This window comes from Lonchura striata, chromosome 17 (assembly GCF_046129695.1).
Source record: "Lonchura striata isolate bLonStr1 chromosome 17, bLonStr1.mat, whole genome shotgun sequence".
NCBI lineage: Eukaryota > Metazoa > Chordata > Aves > Passeriformes > Estrildidae > Lonchura > Lonchura striata.
In genome coordinates, this window is record NC_134619.1 from 11,799,429 (window position 1) to 11,821,155 (window position 21,727).

At 40.4% G+C, this 21,727-nt stretch overlaps 1 protein-coding gene across 5 annotated transcripts in view; it reads right to left on the reverse strand.

Annotated features, from left to right (window-relative positions):
* PTPRT (protein tyrosine phosphatase receptor type T) overlaps nt 1–21,727 on the reverse strand; it is a 465,371-nt gene that overhangs the window by 328,187 nt on the left and 115,457 nt on the right. For all 5 annotated transcript variants that reach the window (XM_021535473.3, XM_021535470.3, XM_021535472.3 and 2 more), the window contains exon 2: nt 11,354–11,479. In XM_021535473.3, the coding sequence (XP_021391148.1) occupies nt 11,354–11,479 (126 nt within the window). The remainder of the gene's footprint in view (nt 1–11,353; nt 11,480–21,727) is intronic.

Consider the following 21,727-nt stretch of genomic DNA (forward strand, 5'->3'; position numbering starts at 1 on the left):
AACCAAACAAATACACAACAGCAAGTTAAGTTCAAGGGGGGACATACAATGAGATCCTAGACTGAAATTATAGTTTCTAGAGTTCACTCACTGCACACCAAGCTGTGAGGTCAGTTGGCACAGGCACACTTAAACAAGCTGGTAAAAACTTCTCCCCATTAAGTCACCATGCTGCAGCAATCAGACACACTCCAGAAGTCCATCCTAGGCAATCTGTTCTAGATGAACAGCTAATGAGAACTAAGCTAAACCACTTCTCTCTGGTTATGATTCCTCCTTTGAATATTCCCATAACTGTGCTGCTAAACCACTCAAACCTATAAAACTGAAACAGGGAAAAAGATTCTTCTGCTGTGGACAGATGGAGTAGTAAAACTGGCCATGAGAAAGCACAGCAATATCCATGGCACATCTTCACTCAGTCACCCTAGACTGCAACAAATTTAGTAAGAAGTTAATTTAGCTTATAGTTTGTTTGTTTTTTAATACTTTGATTATCTCCTATTAGGCTGGAGTTGATGGAGAAGGTGATTTGGGGTTTATTGCTGAATTTCTTCACAGCTTGATCTTCACTACCGTAACTAGAGGAGATTATAAGATGAAGATGGTATTGCAGGAGAAGACCAGAAATGCAGAAAAAGTCTCATATACATAGAAAACAAGAGGGATGGAGGGAAAGGAAGATTTTGAAGGGTTTATGTTTCTACGAATGGTGAGTTTATGGGCAGACTGACTTGTGAGGAGGCATCAGGAGCTGTTATCCCATGACAATGTTCATCACACTGCTTAAAGCTTTACTAACTTGGCTGTAAGAGAAGAGTGGGACAGAAATAAATTAAAAAATGGAAGCTCTGCATAAACTTTGAGGACATAAAACATTTGTTCTAAAGCATTTAAGATTAATCAGGAACAGCTCTGCTGTTTCATGGCTCTAAGGACAGTGAGCCACTTGCTGCCTCCAAATTGGTGTTTTTCTCGTGCTGCTACATCTGCTGTGTGTGCCAGGGCTGGGTGAGAAGCTGGGACAAAACATCCTGACTCTGCCACCAACCCTACAAGGCAATAGATGGCATTCCCAAAGATCTAAGGGATGGCATCAGATTTCCAGCATGATGGATGATCTTGTTTTGGAAGAATGAGATCAATCAAGGAGGTTCTTAGACACCTGAGCTGTGATGAGAGTTTCTTATTCTGCTTTCCTTACTGCATCCTTCTTATCAACACTGACATTTCCTTCATATTACTCCCTCATGCATGCACTGTAAGTAGATACAAAGTGAAGACCAGAGGGAAAACTTTTTCCACCCTTAGAAAGACAAACCCAACTGGAAAAGTGTCTTTGTTCCACCCATAAGAGGTTTACCCAAAGGGCTTGACACCTTTTTATGTTTATCGACATTTTACTAAGGAAAAGCCAAGCATTTCTCAAGGTAAATGAGGGCCCAAATAGCTCGTGTTGAAGCCTGAAACATCTCAATTTCCTGTGAATTCCCTGTGACTTGGCTGGTGCCATTTTTACTGCAGCTGTTCATTCAATTGAGAGCTCACATCATGAAACATGTCAGGGAGAAAAAGAGCCGATGAGAATTCAGTGAATACAGCTTTTCATTTGAAAAGATCCTCAAACACACACAATTGCTTTCTGTTGCTTAATTTTCAACATTGATAAACATAATTGCATTTATTTATCCAGTCAATACTGAAAACAAGTGATAATTTGTAATATAACAACTTTACATCTCAAAGGAATACAAGCACAACAGTTTCCAGTCCCTTCTAAAGGAGGTGAATGACACAGAGGAGGTTGGATTGACTGTGTAGGAGAAGCTTACATTATTTTTTTTTTTTCCATGAGGATATATTAATATTGTTGCTATCAACTTGCCTTTGTACATATATAAATGACTTTTCGAATAGAGATTTAAAAGCCAGCATTTTTCATGTGCCAAATTACACACCCTAAATATCTGATACTGGCAATAGCAAATGCTAATATTTCCTAAGCATGAGAAATGAAGTCTCTTTCCCCCACAAGTTCTCAATAGCAACAATTCTCATTGGAACCAGTGATCAGAGGTTGTTATTATCATTCCATCAAACAATCTGTATCCTTCTAATTAAATAGTAAAGCATCTGAAAATCTGCTCATTTTAAGTCTCCATCCTGTTTATTTTGAAGCTGGCAGAAAGATTTACAGTTAGTTCACTGAACAGGGCTTGTGGTAAAGAAACTGCATGAGTTAAATAATTCTTAACACTGCAACCTTGGATGTTCTTCCATAGCTTTGTACTCAGGTGCTGGGAGTCTGTTAAGTGGTGTGATGGTTGATGACAGAAGTAAAAAAAAAAGTAAGAAATATGAAAGAAGAGAGCTCACTGGGCAAAAGAGACAAATGGAGGGAAAAAAGTGCATTAGCCAGACAATTCACTGCAGCACAAAGTCCCTCTAAGAGATTACACCCAGCTCCCACTGAATTTAAGGGATTTCAGGAGAGTTCCACTGACTCTATATTAAACAACTCCAAAAAGCTGAGCATTCACTCAGAGCTACCAAGGCTCATAAGGGGCTGAGCAACAGCCTTAGTGCTGCTTCCTTCTTTTCCTGTGTTGCTCATCCTCTCTTGTAAATGCAGGCAAACCCAATGGGAAGAAATGATGGTGTCTGACTCAGTTCAGAAGGCTGAATTATTTCTTTATTATAACTGTGCTAAAATACATTCATATACTATATAAAAGGAGGATACTAAAACTACATACTACTTTCTCTGACTCTATCTCTTACCCTCCCACAACTCGTGACCCTCTCTGAGAGTCCAGCCCAGGTGGGTTGGATTGGCCATCAGGCTCAAACAATCCTCACCAGAATCCAACCAAGCAATCACCCCAGGTAAACAATTCTCCAAACACATTCCACATAGGAAAAACAAGGAGCAGAAATATAAATTGTTTTCTCTTTCATTTCTCTCTGTGCACCTCTATGAAAAATCCTGAGAGGGAGAGAAATGTGCTGCCACACCTTGTGCCTTGAATCCCTACTTAATGCCACAGTTGCTTTCTTGGATCATGCTGAAGAGTAATTCTGTCTCTGATTTCCCCAGCATTTCCTTTTGTAAATCCTTATCTGTCAGTATTTGTCTGTTCATTCATGGCCTTCTCTTTCCCTCTTTCAAATTTGGTCTGTCTGAACCTGCCCCATTCAGGTTCCCAGGTCACTCTTCTCTTGGAACTTCTTTCCTGTTAGACCTGTCCATCTCTAGGCTGTTCACAAGCCTTGCAGAAAAAAGGGAAATACCCAGTGCAGATCAGGTTCACAGTTTGAGGGGAGGAAAAAAAAAAATAAAACCAGAATTCTGTCTACTCAAAAATTCATTCTTCAAATGTTGTTACAAATCTCGGCCCTCACTAGACCTGCAATATTCCCTAATCCTGTCAGCTCCTTCAAAAGCACTAGAATTTATCTCTTCCTCCTAAAACTTCTGTTCCTATTTACTCAGTGATTTGCCTCTTCCTTAATATTCACTAACTTCACATTTATCAATTTTAGTATTTAATTTTTGTCAGAGAGACCTTCCCCATCCCTCATTCTACCTATGCACCTTGTTTACTCCTGCAACCACATTTATTTCAATAGAATTCATATTAAATTTCATCTATTGAAAGAAACCCATTTCTTCTATTTCCCATCTCCTGAAGAGTTTGAAGCTGTTCATGAGAAATATTTTTCCACTGGTGTGGTTATAAAATTCCCTAACTTAGCCCTTGAACAAAAACCAGTTTTAACATGTTGGCATCTGGACAGCATGTCTGAGCAGAGCTCAAAAGAACACATTATAAAAACACAGGCTGTGTGCTCTGATGCTGAGAGGCATCAGTTCCTGCTAGAACCAACAGGTGCTGAGAAAAATTAATGTTTCTGTGCTGAAACCATGCAGGAGAAATGAGTTCACCAGCAGCTTGCTTGTCCTTCCTTGCAGGGTGATGCTGAGCGATGCTGTGGCAGCGCTGCACAAGTGCCATGAGCTCACTAATGGTGATAATGGAAAGGTCCTGACACTCACAAACAGCTCTGCTTGGGGAAGCTCTCGCAGGAAAGGGTCAGAAAGAGCCTGACAACAGTTCAAATGTGCCATGTAACACATCAAGGTGCAGAACTATGTGTGCTCCCAGCAGACAGCCATCCCTTCAGAGTTATTAAAACACTTCCTAGAAGCCATTCTGGTCTTTGATATCATTTCTTTATACCCTGTGAGCTCACTGAAGGCTGCACATCTTTGCTGAGCTTGATTTCAGTACCAAAACTCCACCTCCCTCTAAGTGGAAGGATGGTTCTGCTGACATCTGACAGCAGCATATGAGGAGAAATTCTCCCACACCTTTACAATGGGAGTGACACAGAATTTAAAACTGGGATATCACTTCCTCTCAGCAGAAGTCTTCTAGAGAGGTTCTTAATTATATCTACTTTTTACATCATTAAAAGCAAGTAATTAGTTAGCTATGTGTGATATACTTAATTTATAGTTCTGCAATTTCCTCACAGACTTAGGTCAAACAGTCTCCCACTGCAAAATCAGCAGATCCCATCCCAAAGGAAAGGTTTTACTGGGTGTTAGAACACAGGAACACGAGACAGAGCAAATATTAGGTAAGAATCACTCTTAAAACTCATGGATTTAAATTGCTACCTGTATGAAATCAGCTCATGGTCGTGGTCTTCATTGCTGAATAAGCAAGATTTTCTACATTTACACAGGTTGGATTTAGTTCCTGACAACCCAGACCTACCACAAGATGGTAAAAATGTGTGGGTGACAACCCATTCCTCCAAGAGACACCTAAATCCTGGTGCTGGGCTGTGAGCAGCCATCACAGGATGAGTTATAGGGATGGCTTAGGACCTGGAGAGAGTAAAACAGAGCAATTGAAGGCTGGAAGGACAGGAAAAACCCTCTCATTGCTTTCCTCCCAAAGATGCATGAATGAATAGGTCAAAAGTGTGCATTTTCCTGGAAACCTCAACATTGGCATGCACATCCACTAAAATAAACCCAACACCTGCAATCAATCCCAAAAAAAAACTCAGGTTAGAATCAAGCAAGGATGGAATTCTGGAAATGGGAAATAATTATTTACAACTACAAGAAAGAATCCCAAAACACATACAGGAGGCTGCAGAGTAAATAGCAAAATAAAAACACATTGGGGAAACTTTCCAGAGATCCCTTTCTCTTTAGACCTTAACAGCTGAGAAATTACTTGGAGTTCATTAACAAGCTACAGACTAATCTGTTTACTTGTATGGAAGTGAAAGAGTGGGGAGAAACATATTTGACTCATTCTTAGTAATTTCCCCTGCATTAAATATTTTTGGAGGAAAAAAAATATACAGGCAGCTGAGCCAATTTTTTTCTCCCTCTCAGACAAAACTGAATCATGATTCATCATATATACAGATGAATTTTAATTTATTCCTTTAACAAGTTTCTTTTTGTATTTTCTTGTAAGCGAGAATTAATACGCTCAGACACGGGGAAATGTTAATTTTACTGCCTCGCCTTTCAAATTTACAAATATTGAGTCTAACTCCTGCTGGCACCATTCTGGCCTGCAGGGAGAGGAGACAAATGCCTGACCTATGCACAGAGGGTGTCTGGCCTTCTAGAGGTCAGCAGTAGCTTCACATCTCTCCTCTCCTGAGCAGAATTAAAGCATCCTGCCCATCCAGTGTGGGTTATCACCTTCCAGAAGGAAAGCTGTTTGATAATTATCCATTCCTGCTGTAACTCCATGGTGCCACTCACAAAAAGACAAAGGTGACACAGGAAAGCATTTGGCCTATTAGACTCCCATAAAACTTCACTCAGTTCAGTGCAGCCCAAGTGGAATTTGGCCATCTGGAATTCCTGGATACATCTCGATGCTTGCCTGCTAAATGAGTATTTCACAGAGCAACACTAATGATGATGACCCTTCTGTTCTTGCAGTCAGAAGCTCAGAGACTCCCCCAGTTCCTGGAACAAAGGAACATGCTCATTTAGGTGTGGGAAGAGCCCCCCACCTCTCATCCCTGCTGCTAGAGGAAAGACAGAGATTCTGCTGTGATTTCTCAGTTGGTGGTGCTGTGGTGGGGGATCCATCACATCCATCAGGGGAGGTGATGCACTGCACACCCTGAACAGCTCTGAGCTGGGCTCACTTCACTGAGACACAGGATGCAGGCTACACTCTGAACTCATTTGGGCCTGAAAATATCTCAAAACACCCACCACTTAGGGGGAGGCTTAGATTGGTTCTCAGGAATAATTTCTTCACCAAAAGGGTTGGTCAGATATTGGAACAGGTTGCCCAGGGCAGCAGTAGAATCACCATCCCTGGGAACGTTCAAAAATATGTCATGGAACACTTGGGACCATGCTTTAGTGGTGGCCTTGGCAGTGTTGGGGTAATGGTTGCATTTGATGATCTTAGAGAGTTTTCCAACCTAAATGACTCCATGTGGGATAAAAATGCACCAATTTCTATCACAAAATTCCTCTTCAACTATAGAAGGTACTGTTGCTCTTTGCAGAAGATGTTTTGTGGAATAAGGATGCAAAGTGTGAGGTCATTTGAACTTGCCAGGTAACCAACAAGTGATGTCATGCTCAATATTATTATTGATTCCAAATATTTTGCTAATTCATATATTCTTCATACCTACACATCTGTTTCCTAGACAATGCCCAGCTGGAAAAGAGTGAAGCAAGAAACAGCAGTGATATGGAGCACACAGAGGTGCAGATCTATGCTTATACACACATGTACTCCATTTCTTTTGGAAGAATTATTGTTTGCTTCTGTGAAAGCAAAGTAGCATTTGCTCTAAGTGCTACAGAGATGAAAGGAAGTGAGCAGTCAGGCAGATGGGGCCAGAAATTCAGCCTCTGTGTGCTGATTATTTATCTGCTAAGCTGAAACAGGAAAACTTCATAAAGTAAACGTGGGAACAGCAAAGAATGCAGCTGCACAAATGCACAAGACATGATACCTTTGCAATCAGATAGAATCATATTTAATACAATTAAAGTAATTACTTCAGTCTAGTCAGCCCTGGTTAAGTCTCCATTGGAGTTAATTAGCAAATGATAGTAAAGTACTTTGAACTTTAAATGTTAAATACTTTCATTATTAATATTATTCTTGCAACTGTTGCCAGAGCAGCCAGGTCCTGGCTCCTTGGAATGCTGCAAAATGGTGACACGGAAAATAAGAGCAGAATTTTTGACTGGTCGATCTAAACACATTTCTTTGTTGTGCTAACCAAGCATCTGCTTCAAACAAGACCCACAAAAGAGCTCAAGTCCTGCTCTCACAGGATCCCAGACTGGCTTGGGTTGGTCTTGTGCCTCCCAGCACTGCCATGCAGAGTGGTAGCACAACTTCAACCAAATATTCCCCAAAAGATGAGAAAATAATGACTGAAGGCACAGGGAAGACAACAAGACAATTAACAAAGGTTAAAAGGACTGGTTCACATTTAGTTCTGCAGAATAAAGATTTAACTGCATGCCACTATATCAGAGAGGTTATAAGAGAGCAACAACTGCTTATTCTCCCTATTCAAAAATGGAAAAAAAAGATAATGAGTTGAAGCCACAGAAAGGAAAATGAAGTTTTGAGAACCTCTACAATTCAAACTGTGGAACAAACAGCCCAAAAGCTGCAGAACACTCATCACTGAGGGTATTCAGGCTTAAGTAAACACCCATCTGTTAGAGAATATTTTGTTATAATCACTCCTGCTATTGTGCAAGGAGGTGGAACCAGAGTCCCACTGAAATCTGGGGGTTGGATACCTACCATTCATGTGTTCCACGTTTTTGAAACATTTATGCAGAACAACAAACATCTGGTTCTTAATCCCCCAATTAACACTGTTTCCAGCCCTAAGGAATTAATCACAGAATTCATGGAAACAGTTTATTTGCTGGCAACGGAGTAAAACAAATTGCCTACAAACTTCTACATTGCTAATGGAGCAGTTTAATTGGCTTCTTTTTTTTCTTTTTGACATTTTAATTAAAAAAATAAAGACCAGAAAGACATCCCTGGGCAGAGACCTTCACAGCAGTGTGTCAGCAGAGAATTACAGAGCTCTGGGGACTCGGGCTCTCATTCATGGTACTGACCTCCTTTGAAGAGCACACTGAGATCTAGCAGTGAAAAGGACTTTAAAAAGTGCTAGACAGCATCATTGGTATTCAGGAGGACACAGTTCTGTGGCTTGGCTGAATTCAAAGGGATCTGCTGGTACTTAGGAAAGCCAAAACGTTTTCCAGAGCAAAGGGCTGAGCAGCTGGGGGTTGGCCACGCTTCCAGCACTGCAGGCTGACTCAGTGCCACTGGACCAACCTAATTCCTGCTCACTTTTTGTTTTTACCACTTCCACAATGTAGCATTTTAACCCATTTCCACCTATTAAAGTAAGGCAGCATTTAAAATACGGTCCCAACATAAAAATCTGCACTACTGCATCCCAGAGCCCTGCTGGCACTCCTGCCACCACTTTCTGTGTTCTGTTGTGCCTCTGGGTGCTTATTCCATGAACACCCCTTTGTTAGCACCTCTTACACCCTGCAGCTCAGTGGATTTACACCCTGCTTCTCTCAGTTGCTGTGGAGAAATGCAATGGAATGGAAAGTCAATCATCACGTGTTCCGGGACTCCAGCTTTAAAGATGTCCCTGCTTGTAGGAGTGGAACATGCTGTTCTTCAGTTTATCCACCTGGCTTTGCCTCTACATGAATATTAAGTAAACAACTTTTATTCCCACTAAACAGCTTTTCGAAGAGTAACCAACACAAACATCAGAATTCTAGCCAGCGACAGATTCTCAATAACAGCTCCAAAAAATCTCACCAGCTTCAGGGGGTCTGATTGAACACTGCAATTTACTCCAAGGTTAGCACCGCTTGGACAGCTCTTGAAAACATGGGGTTTGTTACACCAGGCCCTTCTCTACGCATTTGCTGTTGTCCATGATCTTCCACCTACTGATTTTACCCTTTGTTCTCTGTGAACAGTCCTGTGACATCAATCACTCACATCAGGAACTGACTCATGTCCCCTCGTGCTCCTTCAAACCTTCTTACACAGTATTTCTATATCAGTACATTCCCACTTGATAGCTGCTTTATCTTTGCCTCTTAACTGCAATAAAGTTTTCTACATTTTTTGGTTTTTGTACATTTGCAGCTGCTGGAGTATCTCTAGATATTTTTTCATTGTACCAGATATCAAGGAAAGGGTGAAACCACAAGTATTTGGAGAAACTACACTGTGATATTCTGGGGTTGGCATAGAGGTTTTTTGTGGATATGAGTGATATTTTTGGGGTTGGGATTTTTTGGGTAGCTTTGTTGCTTTGGGTTTTTTTAATCATGCCATTCCAGGCTGTTGCTTGTCTTTTGTTGTTTAGATTGTATATTAGGAAAACTTCTTTGTTGAAAGGGCTGTCAAGGACTGGAACAGCTGCCCAGGGAAGTGGTGGAGTTTCCATCCCTGGAAGAATTCATAAAATGAGGAGATGTGGCACATGTGGTGATACAGCACAGAGATGTGGGAGCATGGCTTGGGATAATGGTTGGAGTCAATAACCTCGGAGGTCTTTTCCAGCTCTGTGATTTCTGCTGACCCTCCACAGTTCCAGGGTATTTCAGATGACAAAACACCTCCATAAGGAGGCCAGGAAGGGTTTCCGTTAACATTTGGAATTAACAAAGCATTGGACTCATCCAGTGCAAGCCACATAAACCTTCCCATGTGTTCCAGATTCTCAATGGCATCAAAATTCTGTAAATTCCTACTCCTTCCCTCTGAGATCAGTTAACTCAAACATTGGCCATGTCTATCCAGCTTGGTTTTTACCAAGGACACAAAATAAGGACACAACAATTAACCAAAATCCGAAGAGCCTCAGAGATAAAATTGCCATGATTTAAAACACAACAACATCCAGAATCATGAAATACATTCTTACAGACAGAACTAAAAATCTGCAACTTCCACAGTCAACCCCTTTAGGGATGCCACAGCCAAACCAAAGTGTGACACACTTTGAAGATTCCTATTCTGAGCAATTTCCAATGATAAAATGATTTAAAACCCACAGAACTTAAACAGCTTTCAGTGCTGGGGGAGGCCCAGCCAGGCTGGTGTCTCCTGAGCTATTTTTTACTGCCAAACACCCAGGAATGGGGTCTGGGCTGTCTGTCAGTGGCTGTGGTAGGGAGCTGTTGCTGTCTCAGCTCCACACCATGTCCTTCCAGGCAGCTAGCAATTACAAGTCTCTTATCCCAATAATTACAGGCATAAGAATATGTCTTGAACAATATTATATTCTGTTCTTCCATGTAGTTCATGCTCTCACAGTGCAATGCACAAACCAGAACAAATATTTCTTTTTTTAGAAGTGATGAAGTCTTTTAGTTGATGAAGTCTTTCTGCCACTGTGTGCCTGAAACAGACTTGTATTGCTATTTTAGGTGGCAACCAACATAGACAAAGTAGGATTTTTAGTGAACTTTAAAGTGTTTTCTTAAATCCAGTTCTTTTTCAATGTAAACAAAGCATCCACAGCAATTTAAGGCTAGAGAATTCATTCCCACATGAAGCATAATGGTAACTTCCAATGGAAAACAAAACTTGGAAATTATCACCACCATGAGCTCTGCTAAGAATATTCCAACTATCACATGGAAGTCTACACCATACTCAGTACATATTAGTAGTTAGAAACTCTGGTAACTCTCACTGCTGGAAATATTTTTCTTGCATATGAAAATTCTCCTGTCTCAAGTCCCAGCCTAATCAAGCATTAGCTACCACAACTAATTCTTTAGGAACTTTCTTGCCTTTCTCAAAATTGGAATTTAAAACCATCAGTTTAGAGCTAAATGGTAACTGAAATGTCCAATATTTCCTCACATTTTAAGACTTTACTTCTACTGGCCTGTCCAGTATGAACTTGCTAACCTCCAGATAACTCTCTCATCCAGAAACATGCCAAAAGCTGGCTGAACCTTAGAGTTTTATATCTAAAACATTTCCTCTCTGCTAAATGAGAAACAAAGAAAGAATAAGAAATGTAAAACAATTCTGCAAGTGTATCCTGTAGCAAATGTTGCAAAAAGCCACCTCACATCTATGAATTCTGTTACCAGAATATTTTGAACAGAAAATTAACATTTTATCACTGAATTAAATCCTGCTCTGCTGTTGTGTGTAGCCAGAGCCAGCAGACACATACACAGCAATAATATCTGATTCTCTCCAAGAATTGCATCTCATCATTGTTGATGAGGCTCCTCACTCACCAGTTGGGACAGCAGGATCCATTGTTGGCTTTTCCCAGGTATTGATCTGCTCCCAGGTAAATCCATTGGTTCCCAAGGCGACGCTATAACCACAGTTACTGTAGTGCTCATCAAATGAACAACCACCTAAAACCAAGAAAAATGAAAACATTTCTGGGTTAATTTTCTCTCTTTCTTTGTGGTAGGCCTTTTACTTAGATGTTTTGTACCCAAGCTTACAAAGGAAATAAAAATAAATAAAACTCATTTCCTAAATGTTATTTTTTGTGCCGTTCCAAAGGTGGTGTCCAAAAAATATCTTTGTACATTCCATGTTTTATATCCACTGGAACCCCTTTTCTTCTTCCCTCCAAACTACTGTTTCTAAGATCAGATGGCTTTATTTCAACATGTTATTTTCAAGGACAATTCTACACTTCTACAGGATACCCCTATGCAGGAATATTTGCATGAACCTCCAAGAAAGATTTTTTTTTTTAATCAGGAAAAGGAGGAATGCAAATTACAAACAAGTACAGCATCACTGTTCCTACAGCAAGACCTCACTTCCTTTTGCTTTTAAGCTTTGATTATATTTAACCTGGCTTTAACCATCCCCATAACAACACAAATTTCTGTGTAGTCCATGAACACACAGAGCTTCCTCAAAGTCTTTCAAATCAATACTTTTGAGCATGGCCCTGTAGTTTCTGAACAAGAGAATGAGAAGCAGCAGATGTCAACTGGCATTCACACCTTCCAGACTACTGACTGACTGAAAGATCTTTACTGCAATTCCTGAAATACTTGGAAGAAGTTAACACTCAAAAATACATTGGCAGCTGCCTGAACACCTGTGAATCAAGGGAAATTCAGGAACTGTGGAATGAAGTTTTGTATTCCAGTGCAGATCTTTGAAACTTGGGTCACACAGAAGGACAGAGATTGTTTATTCCCTAGGAGGTTCCCACACTGGTGTCCCTTAGGATCTCATGCACTCCTCACCTCCACCCAACCCAGCCTGCCAAAGTATTGCACCACTGGATCCACTACTGGATCAGGGTAATTCAGTTTAGACTTGAATCATGCCCAAGGTGTGTCTATAAAGATTTGGTTTCCTCTTAGGGAAGAAAGAATCACGGTTCTCTGCAGATCCCAGTACTCCAAAGAAACTGGGCACATGCAGCATGCCAGGGCTGCACAGTGCTCAGGGCAAAGCTCCCTTGCTCTGCCAGCCAAGCACCAATGGCTCCTGATGATGCCTCAGGTTAAAGCTTTTATATTTTTCAAATTCTGTGCTGCTTTAGTGTGTAATTCTAAGCTTCATATGAGGGGATGGTGAGCTCTCTGCACAGAGCAGGGAGACAAAACAATTCCTGCTCCAGCTGGGCACCAAGGACAAATGATCCAAATCTCAGCCCAGGAGCACAAACACCGTGGGCTGGAGAGAGAAAAACAAGCAGGATGGGACTGCCTGGGCTGGAGCTGGAATGGGACAATGAACTCCAAGGTGCCAATGGAGCAGAACTGATCCCAGTGAGAGACCCTGTGATCTGTGGGGCATTTTGGGACAATTTTGGTTCATCTTGGGTGCAGCCCTGGCTGGGTTCTTGTGCTGCCCAAGGTGGATCCATTGATGCCTTTTAATAAATCCTGACTTTATTCTTTAGCTCTGTCCAGTCTCTGTTCTAGGGCAGCCTGCACAAGGCATCACTGACACCGACCAGAGCTGTATGGACAGAGATATTCCTGATTCCTCCCTCCTTCCCACAGCTGCACTCACACAATAAACACCTGGTTCATCACTGACCTGTGGTTCCTCCGCAATAAAGGGTTACCCAACACTGAAGACATTAAAGCCATCTTTCATTTTCAACCAAATTACCCATCCCTCTGGAAAGCCCAAACTTTGTCTCAGTTCCTATGGAACTCAGTTACAAATATATTTCATGTCATTAATATTTCTCAATCCCTTACTCTTGTTAAATGATTCTCTGTGCACTCCAACTGCAACTTTTTTTTTTTTAATGGTTCTACAAAACTTCACCAAACATTTCTAGTCAAGTATACTCTAGGAAGATTTGTTGGGTAAAGTACCTGACACCCCAAAATACTCTGTTGCTGAAAAAAAGTATAAAGAGGTCTGAAAAAAGTTTAAGGCTTGCCCTAAAAAATTACAAATTGTATATATTACATATTTTCATTATAACTAGATCTCTTAATAGATTTTATGACCCTTGAAACCTTGCCTGTTTCAGTAGCTTCTGCAAATATTTCTGAGTTGTCATGATTTTATATTTAAATAATCCTTGCCTTTAATTTATCACATTTGTGAAGCCTTCCCAGTTGTCATAACAAGCAAGATTACACCTAAACCATTTCCCTATTTTTTTCTTAAATTAATTTAGGTGAAAAGTTCAAAATTAAAATATTAAACAGGCTCATTAAAAAAATTCTAAGGGAAGATCCAGGCAGCCTGGACTGTGTAGGAGTGAGCAATGAAAATCATCTTCATCCCAGAGAGCAGAGTGAGAGGCAAAATCCAATCCTGTGCTCTCAGCCTCCATGGGGCATTCTCATTTTGCTAGATGTGGGAATCCAGGGCTTCCCTCTGGCTGCCCTGGCAGGTCTGGGACCCTGGCAGGGGTCAGGAACCCCCTGGACAGAGCCCCCGGAGACACTGGCTGTGATCTCTGTCCATGCAAAAGAGTTTTCAATCTTACAGCATGAATTACCAGCTCTGTTTGATAGAAGTAATAATTAAGTGTGGCACGGGTGCAAAAGTAAAATTTTAGGATTCTAGATAAGGGGCCCAAAGGGGACAAGATGGAGGAAATTGGGTGTGCCTTGTCCTTTTTCTCCTTCTTCATGCCCTCCATGTCTCACTGTGGTGTTGGCATTTTTCTGTTGGTTCAGGCTGGGGACACACTGTCCAACGTAGGTGACAGATATTGGCACATTATTGTAAATCCAGCCCAGGGAGTTTCTGGTATTTAATGTTTGTCACATCCCACTGAGGGCAGAGCCCCACACGCTGCCCTGCAGGACAGAGCTGGGCAGGGCAGCAGAACATGTGAGAGATAAACAGAATAAACAACCTTGGAACCAGCACAGACCAATTATGGCTTTTGCTTTGGCAGTGGGGCTGACAGACAGAGATTTTCTACAATCCCAGAATCATCAATACCACAGATTCCGACAGCTGGATTTCCTTTAATTCAGACACAAACCATCCCCACCCCCTGCTCAGCACACATGGATGGGGCTGCCTGGGAGTTATTCCTTTGGAGGAATTGTAAACACATTCTCTCCTCAGCCCAACTGTGGCACAAGGTCTTCTGTACACAGAGAAAATTGTGTGGGAGCTGCTACAAAGTCCCAGAAGCAAAACAAGCTCTAAGTAGCAAAATATGGGGCAGCAGTGCTCATTGAAGTGGGAATGTAATTGTCAATAACCTGGCATAATCAGCTAAACAGGTGGTTTTATCCTCACTGAGGAAGATGGAGTGTGAGGAGCTGAAAAAAGGACACAGTGAGAACTTGTGGAAATTAATTGGGAGCATCTGCTGATACAAGACAACACCTGAGGAAGCTTTCAAGTGCCTTGCCTGAAAGTCAAAGCTAACCTTGTAGTACAGCTGAATAGGAAAAGAAAGGATAGACCATGGAGAGTCTTAACAGCAGCAGCAAGGCACCTACATTTCAGAGAAAGAAAAGGTTAGTGGAGAAACTTCCAAACACAGAGTGACAGGGCAATAAGCCAGAAGGATTAATTTACTAGAGGCAGCAGAATTGGAATGTGGAGTTGAATTTGCAGAAAATGAGGACAAGGAGAGAAAAAGCTGGAGTTGATTTTAAGGGCTCAGATGAGCAGATTGCCTGTGTGAATCCTGGGTGCCAAGAGGGGGACAGTGCTCACCAGCTTCTTGCTCTGCTGTGTCCACAGAGAGAAGAATTAAAAATGAAATATAGGCTCAGCTGGGAGCCAGAGCACAGTGACTTGTGAGCCAAAAAGTCAACAGCTCCTCTCTTCACCCTGCTGCAGTGCATGTTGTATCATGGAATAGGAAAGAAATGTCAGAAAGTGACAGGAAAGTAGTACAGTATAGCAGAACATCACAGATTTTGGGGTTATTTAACAGTCACAGAGTCACAGAATGATTTGGAAGGGATCTGAAAGATCATCCAGTGCCACCCTCACCATGGGCAGGGACTCATCCCACTGTCCCAGGCTGCTCCAAGCCCCATCCAGCCTGGCCTTGGACACTGCCAGGGATCCAGGGGCAGCCACAGCTGCTCTGGGCACCTGTGCCAGGGCCTGCCCACCTTTACAGTAAAAAAAATCTTCCTTATATCCAATCCTTGATAAAACCACGTAGCCACAGTGACTTGTATTCATATTTGCCAAGCAAGGACATCAGTGGTGGTCCCACTTTCTGCAAAAGTTGACATTGCAACTTCCCTTCCAGGCAGCCAGGTTCAGAAAATTGAAGAGATTTTAGGAGTTCACTAAAGTAGGAATAGTAACAAGCAGAAGTGTTGTTTTCACTGATGTCAGCATAAGCTTAATATTCAATATTTCCAAAGACACCCCCACCTATGCAGATACTTTTATATGAGCAACACCCAAATATGATGGAACATAAAGACAGGAAGAGGTTAGATCCATCCCCAAAGAAAATCATCCATGGCTGAAATCTGTCTGCTTAGAGGGAGAACAGGGCTATTCATTAACCTTGAAAAAATAATCCTCAAGCTGAAGGGAAATGAAGACCAACCACTGGATGAATTTAGTCACCATTAGCTGCATGTTATTATTTCAATCACATATTACAGAGTAGCTTGAGGAAAATGACATTTACACCATCACCAAAATGGGGTGCTGGATCTTCATAAATTGTTAGCAAGAATGAAGATTTTTGGAAAAGAAATTGGGATATTTGGAGCCTTTTTCCTGCTTGGCTAAAAATTAAACTAATACAGTTGCTCAGTGGGGCAAACAAGGGAATGGAGATAGCTTTGATGTTGTTGGATAACACAGGTGGTGTTAAACCCTTTTCACAAAATGAAATCTAATAAAGAAAGCTTTTCCCTTTCTGAAAAGGGTCATATGGAGGCAAATAATGGCTCACATAAAAAGGATAAAACATCCCTTGTTTTACACTGCGGGCTTGTAACAATGCCACTGCTCATCTGAGTGATGCTAATTAATCTTGAGCAGACCTATCATCAGTTACTGAGACTTGCCCCTGGATTATATGTAAACCAGCCTTGCATAAATTGAATGGCTCCTTTGAATATATAATTGAATTTGCAGAAGTGTGTGCCAGGGGGGTGTTTAAATAAGTGCACAAATATGATAAAAAGAACTTCACGCCATAATATCTAATTCAGTAAGCAAAAATAATGGCAGGGCACATTCCAATTAGTGTTTGATTTATTTATTTTAACAAATCCAATTAGTTGAATGTTTTATAAAGTCATCCAATGTCAAACTCTCACAGACTCACCAGATAAAAAACACAATACTTCTAAAAGGGGATAAAGAGACACACTGATGTGAGAAGCCTCATTGGTTATCCTGTGGTTCTAAACACACACAGGAAGCAGAGCAGCAGATATAATTTGATCAGACATTTACAGCAATCCCAAAGTGGGAAAGGGACAGGGACGATGAGAACATCAGTCTCACTGATCCACTCCACCATTCCTCCAAAAAGAAGTAGATATTGCTCATATTTACTAAAACAAAACCAAAACAAAACAAATTTAAAAAATTACCCCCAAACAGCAAGAAAATGGGCAAAAGTTAAGAAAGCATGAACACCTTTTCGTAAACATGCCTTTTGAAACTTTCATGAGAGCTGATATTTACTCCATCAATTTTCATCTTAAACCCACAAAATGCAAAGCAAGTAAAGGAAGAAACAAATGCTGTTAGGATGAGGCAGTGCTTATGAACTATAAAACTCTACAAATTAAACCACCACTGTTTCTGATCATTCATTCTCATCCCTTCCAGAGACATTCTTGTTTACCAGGGCTGGAAAAGATGCATTTGGCTCATTAAAGTAACTCCTAGTGTGGGATTTATTGTATAAAAATCCATTTGTAACTTATTTTTCAGACTGTAGAATTCATACAGCAAATTCCTGAGAAATCTTACTGTTATATTGTTCTGGAAGTGGGAGAAAATGGAGAATAAAAGTATACATGTGACGCTTGTGCTGAATTGCTTTAAGATGGGATAAATCAGGGAATATTGGAATTTCTTCACTCAGGAAGAGCAGGAATTCCTTTATGTGCTTGCTAGTCCTTCCAGAAAGATGAAGACAGAAGACATCAAATGCATATCAACCTGCTCTTGCAACTGGCCAATTCAATGAGTACTTTATTATCCTAACCAAATGTTTGTTCTATAGCCACAGATTTTCAAAGAACAGGTTTCTGCAGAGAAAAAAGGAGTCATCCTGACTGAGTCAAAGGCTGCCATGTGTTCAGAGTGTATTTAAACTCAGACTCTACAAGGGAGACAAAGCTGCTCTGACTCCTCAAACTGCAGGGAAAGCTTTGATCATTTTTTATGCCTCATTAGCTAACAGAGGATCCACACCCGGAGAAACTGGGGAATAGATTCTCCAGTGTGTAAGAAGGAATAAACACTGAAGTAAAGCATTCATAACTTCTTTTTTCTCATGTCAATTCTTTAAGAACCGGGCTCAGACCTTGCGCAGATTCAGGTGAGTCACTCAACCATTAAACACAGCTGCCAAGCTTCTCAGCTGCTGCTGCTCACAGAAGTGCTTCTCTGGAGGCATCCAGATGTTTGGGGTTCAGAAACAACCATCAGTGATTTCTCTGATGCCTCAAATTCATCCCACCTGGTTTGGTCTCTGCTGCAAGCATCAGCCCCCATGGGCGGGGAGTGATCCACCCACCACAAGACACTTCTGTTCCTTGTCTTGACATCTCACTCTTTACATAGTCTTGCTAAATTTACTCGTAAACAGAGACAGTTTTATCTACGCTCTGGAAGGTGACAGCTCTCTGAGATACCAGTAACAACTGCCTGGCCAAAGTTTGAAGCATTTTTGTTAGAGTTGACTGAATTTCATTCTTTTTGCGTGTTCTGTGCCCTGGCAATCCAGATTGCAGGGGAAGCATACAGAAAGCTTGTCTCTATTTTTAAAAACAGCAATGAAAATTATTTCTCTTTAGAATTAAAATATAGATGTATAGAGTTTTAGGTTTTGTTTTTTTTTTTTTTTTTCCCTAAATCAATATAATCCTTAAAAATCATGAATTCAGTTTGGAAAAGCTCTCCTTGGTTCAAAACTGGAATTGTGATTCCAAATGCTATCAAACCATGAAGGAAGACACTCATACCATCAGCATATATTTTTAGATTGTCTAAGTATTTTTCCAATTATACAGCCTGTGACCTTGCTGCCTTTGCAGGTTCAGTGTTACCTATCTATTCCCACAAGTTTTGAAGCAGCTTTGAGCACACTTTCCATGCACACACATCCCTCATGCAGGGATATAATCAATAGTTGGAGGTTCCTTACATGGGAACCTTGCTACAATCAAAATATTGCTTCCCCTGAGTAAGGGATCACTTGTGGAGTCCACGAGGAGCATCAGCAGCAACAGACAGGTGAAGCTTTGTCAATGAACACCTCAAGGGCCCTCTCAGTAATAACAAGTTTTCATTCCTGCACTTCCCTGCAGAAGTCTTGCTCCCAAACGTGCAGCAGAGCTCAGCAGAGTTTGTCAGTTCTGCTCCCAATCCCAACGGAGCAGAGCAAGCCTCGTGGATCCTGGCATGCATGGAATGAGTGTTTAAGCTCCATGCCCTGAACTTGTCAGTTTAAGCTGAGTTCTCTTCCTTAAACTCATCATTACAGGTTTCTCTTTGCTGAATTTCCCCTCTGTGTCTCATCACTGAGCCCCAGACCTGCTCAAACACTCATTACTAATTCTGTACTTCATAATCCACCACGGATCAGTGAAACTGCTTTGAAGTATCCCAGGACTAAAACTAACACTAAATGTCATTTGTTTCAATTTAGATGTCCAAATCAAGGATGACTCATCTAACTTGCCTTACAAAAACATATGTCCTTTATTTAATTCCAGGAATACATTTTTGCTACTGACAGCTGAGCTGTCACTATTTCAATAGCTCAATATTAACATTTTATTGCTTTAAGCATAAATTAATACTAGAAATCTGTACATATCTCTAATCTGATTGAATTATTAATTTTTCAAGCTATTAAAATAGTCAGTTAATACCCTACACCTTTTCAGAGAACCCTGACTTTCCAAGTTCAGTTAGTTCCAGTCTGCTGCATCACACCACGATTTATGCTAAGAATGTTCAGACTTGCCTGTCCCAAGGAAATGAAACTTGTAAAATTAACACAGATTATCAAACCCATAAAAGATTCTTAAGAAGACATTCCCCACCAACTTTTCTCAAGATTCTAACTAATAATCTTTTAGTCTATAAATTTAATGGCTTTCCACCATTGAAGCAGACTCCTGCTTTAGTCATACAGGACCTAAAGCAGAATGAAGATTTATTTTTAAAAACACGTATTTGTAGCACACACTTGCTGCTATACTTATAGACTAAATATTTTTAAAAAAAAGCCTTACTTTGCTTCAATTCATTTCTTAAGTCACAGGACAATTTTTTCCCCTAAAATAATCCTGTTTTGTATTCCAAAAATTCACCCTAAATTGTTAGCCATGACTGTTGAAGATGTGCTTAGTTATATTTATCAGTAAAACCTATCTGTGGGTGTTCATTGTTTCTTAAAAAAAAAAAAGGGGGGAAACATTTCTTTTCTTCCAGTATCTGAAAATTCTTAGGGCTAATTATTCAGTGGATCTTAACAGGCTTATCCAAAATTGTATTTATAGTGCATTTCCACTAAATTCTACCTCAGCTGCTACACTGGAGCGTTGATCAGTCAGAGCTCACTGTTGACTTGCTTCATTTCAGCATTTTATCAGTCACATGGATACCTGCTCAGCTGCACACTTAAATTACACCCTTCTTTTACTCTACAAGGCAGAAAAACCTGTCTGGAAGTAGCTGTTTCTCACTTATTTTATATTCCATTAGCAAGCCTCTCATTTTCAATAAGCTTTTATACAAACTTCAAATTAATGTGTTTGAACTTCAAGCAAGAAGCAGCCGTTGACTGACTCACATTATCTTCGGTGATGAATAAAATATTGTCTCAACAGACACCATTTCAGCAATTCCAACAGCAACTACAAAACTTCCAGTCTTTCTCCTTTCCCTGTTCTGCTGCTCAGGCTCCTGTTTGGAGGAAGATCTCCTTCCACCTGAAATGTTTCACTGAAAGTTCACGGTTATAAAACACAAGCCTTGGCTTAAATAAGGGTAGGAAGTCTCGTTTCTTGCCACACCACCAAACACAGAATAGAATTAAACACAATCTGGTTGCAATCAAATATAACTAGAACAGACATACCCTTTTCAGAGAAGAATTTAAGTTTTTATTGGACTGGCATTTTTATAATCATTCCATTAACTTCCCAAATGAGGCCAAGGAAAGTAAATTAACTCCATGCTGAACTTCCAAAATGCATCTTACTTTTGCACTCACAGAAAATTACCCACAGTCTTCATGAGGACAAAAACATCCATGTGCACACACACACATCCCATCTGTATTCTAAATAGTTCCAAAAAGAACTATCAGTAATTTAAATGTTTTCCTGGAGAAGATTCTAATGAAGTGTGATGTTTTTTGATAAACAGTACTGATATTTTGTTTAAATTATTTTTGTTTAAATTGCTTCTAAACATGTGCAATTAAAGATGTAGCACTGTCCAGGACTCTAAAAACTCCTTGATATTTGAGCTACCATGCCTGACAAGTATTAGCTCAACTCACCCTGGTTAAATATCAGATTTAGATAAAAAGACACCTATCATCTGTTATTGAGTATCAGCAAATAAAATCTAATTGGCTAATAATACAGTGGTAATAATTTGCAATGAGTCTTGCCAATGGTATATCATGCTAAATTTAATAACTTTGTTTTTGGAAGCTATTCCCAGAGAATGGCTGTATAAATAACTTGTATTGACTTCTAACAATTCCAACAACTCCAACTTTATACATATCTCAGATCAAAGTTATCTCTTCCAAATGCCCTTTCACTTGTTGCTGGCAGTTACTGTTTCAAATTACAGTTAAAGAGCAATGTCAAGGATATTTAAAGACATGTATTTTAAACTGTTTTCAGCCAAACAATGATCTTCATTCAGAGTGTCAGGAGCAAGTCAGCCCCAGAAGTGACAGTGGCTCTCCAGCTGCTCTGCTTCCAGGGGCCCTGGAGTCAGACTGG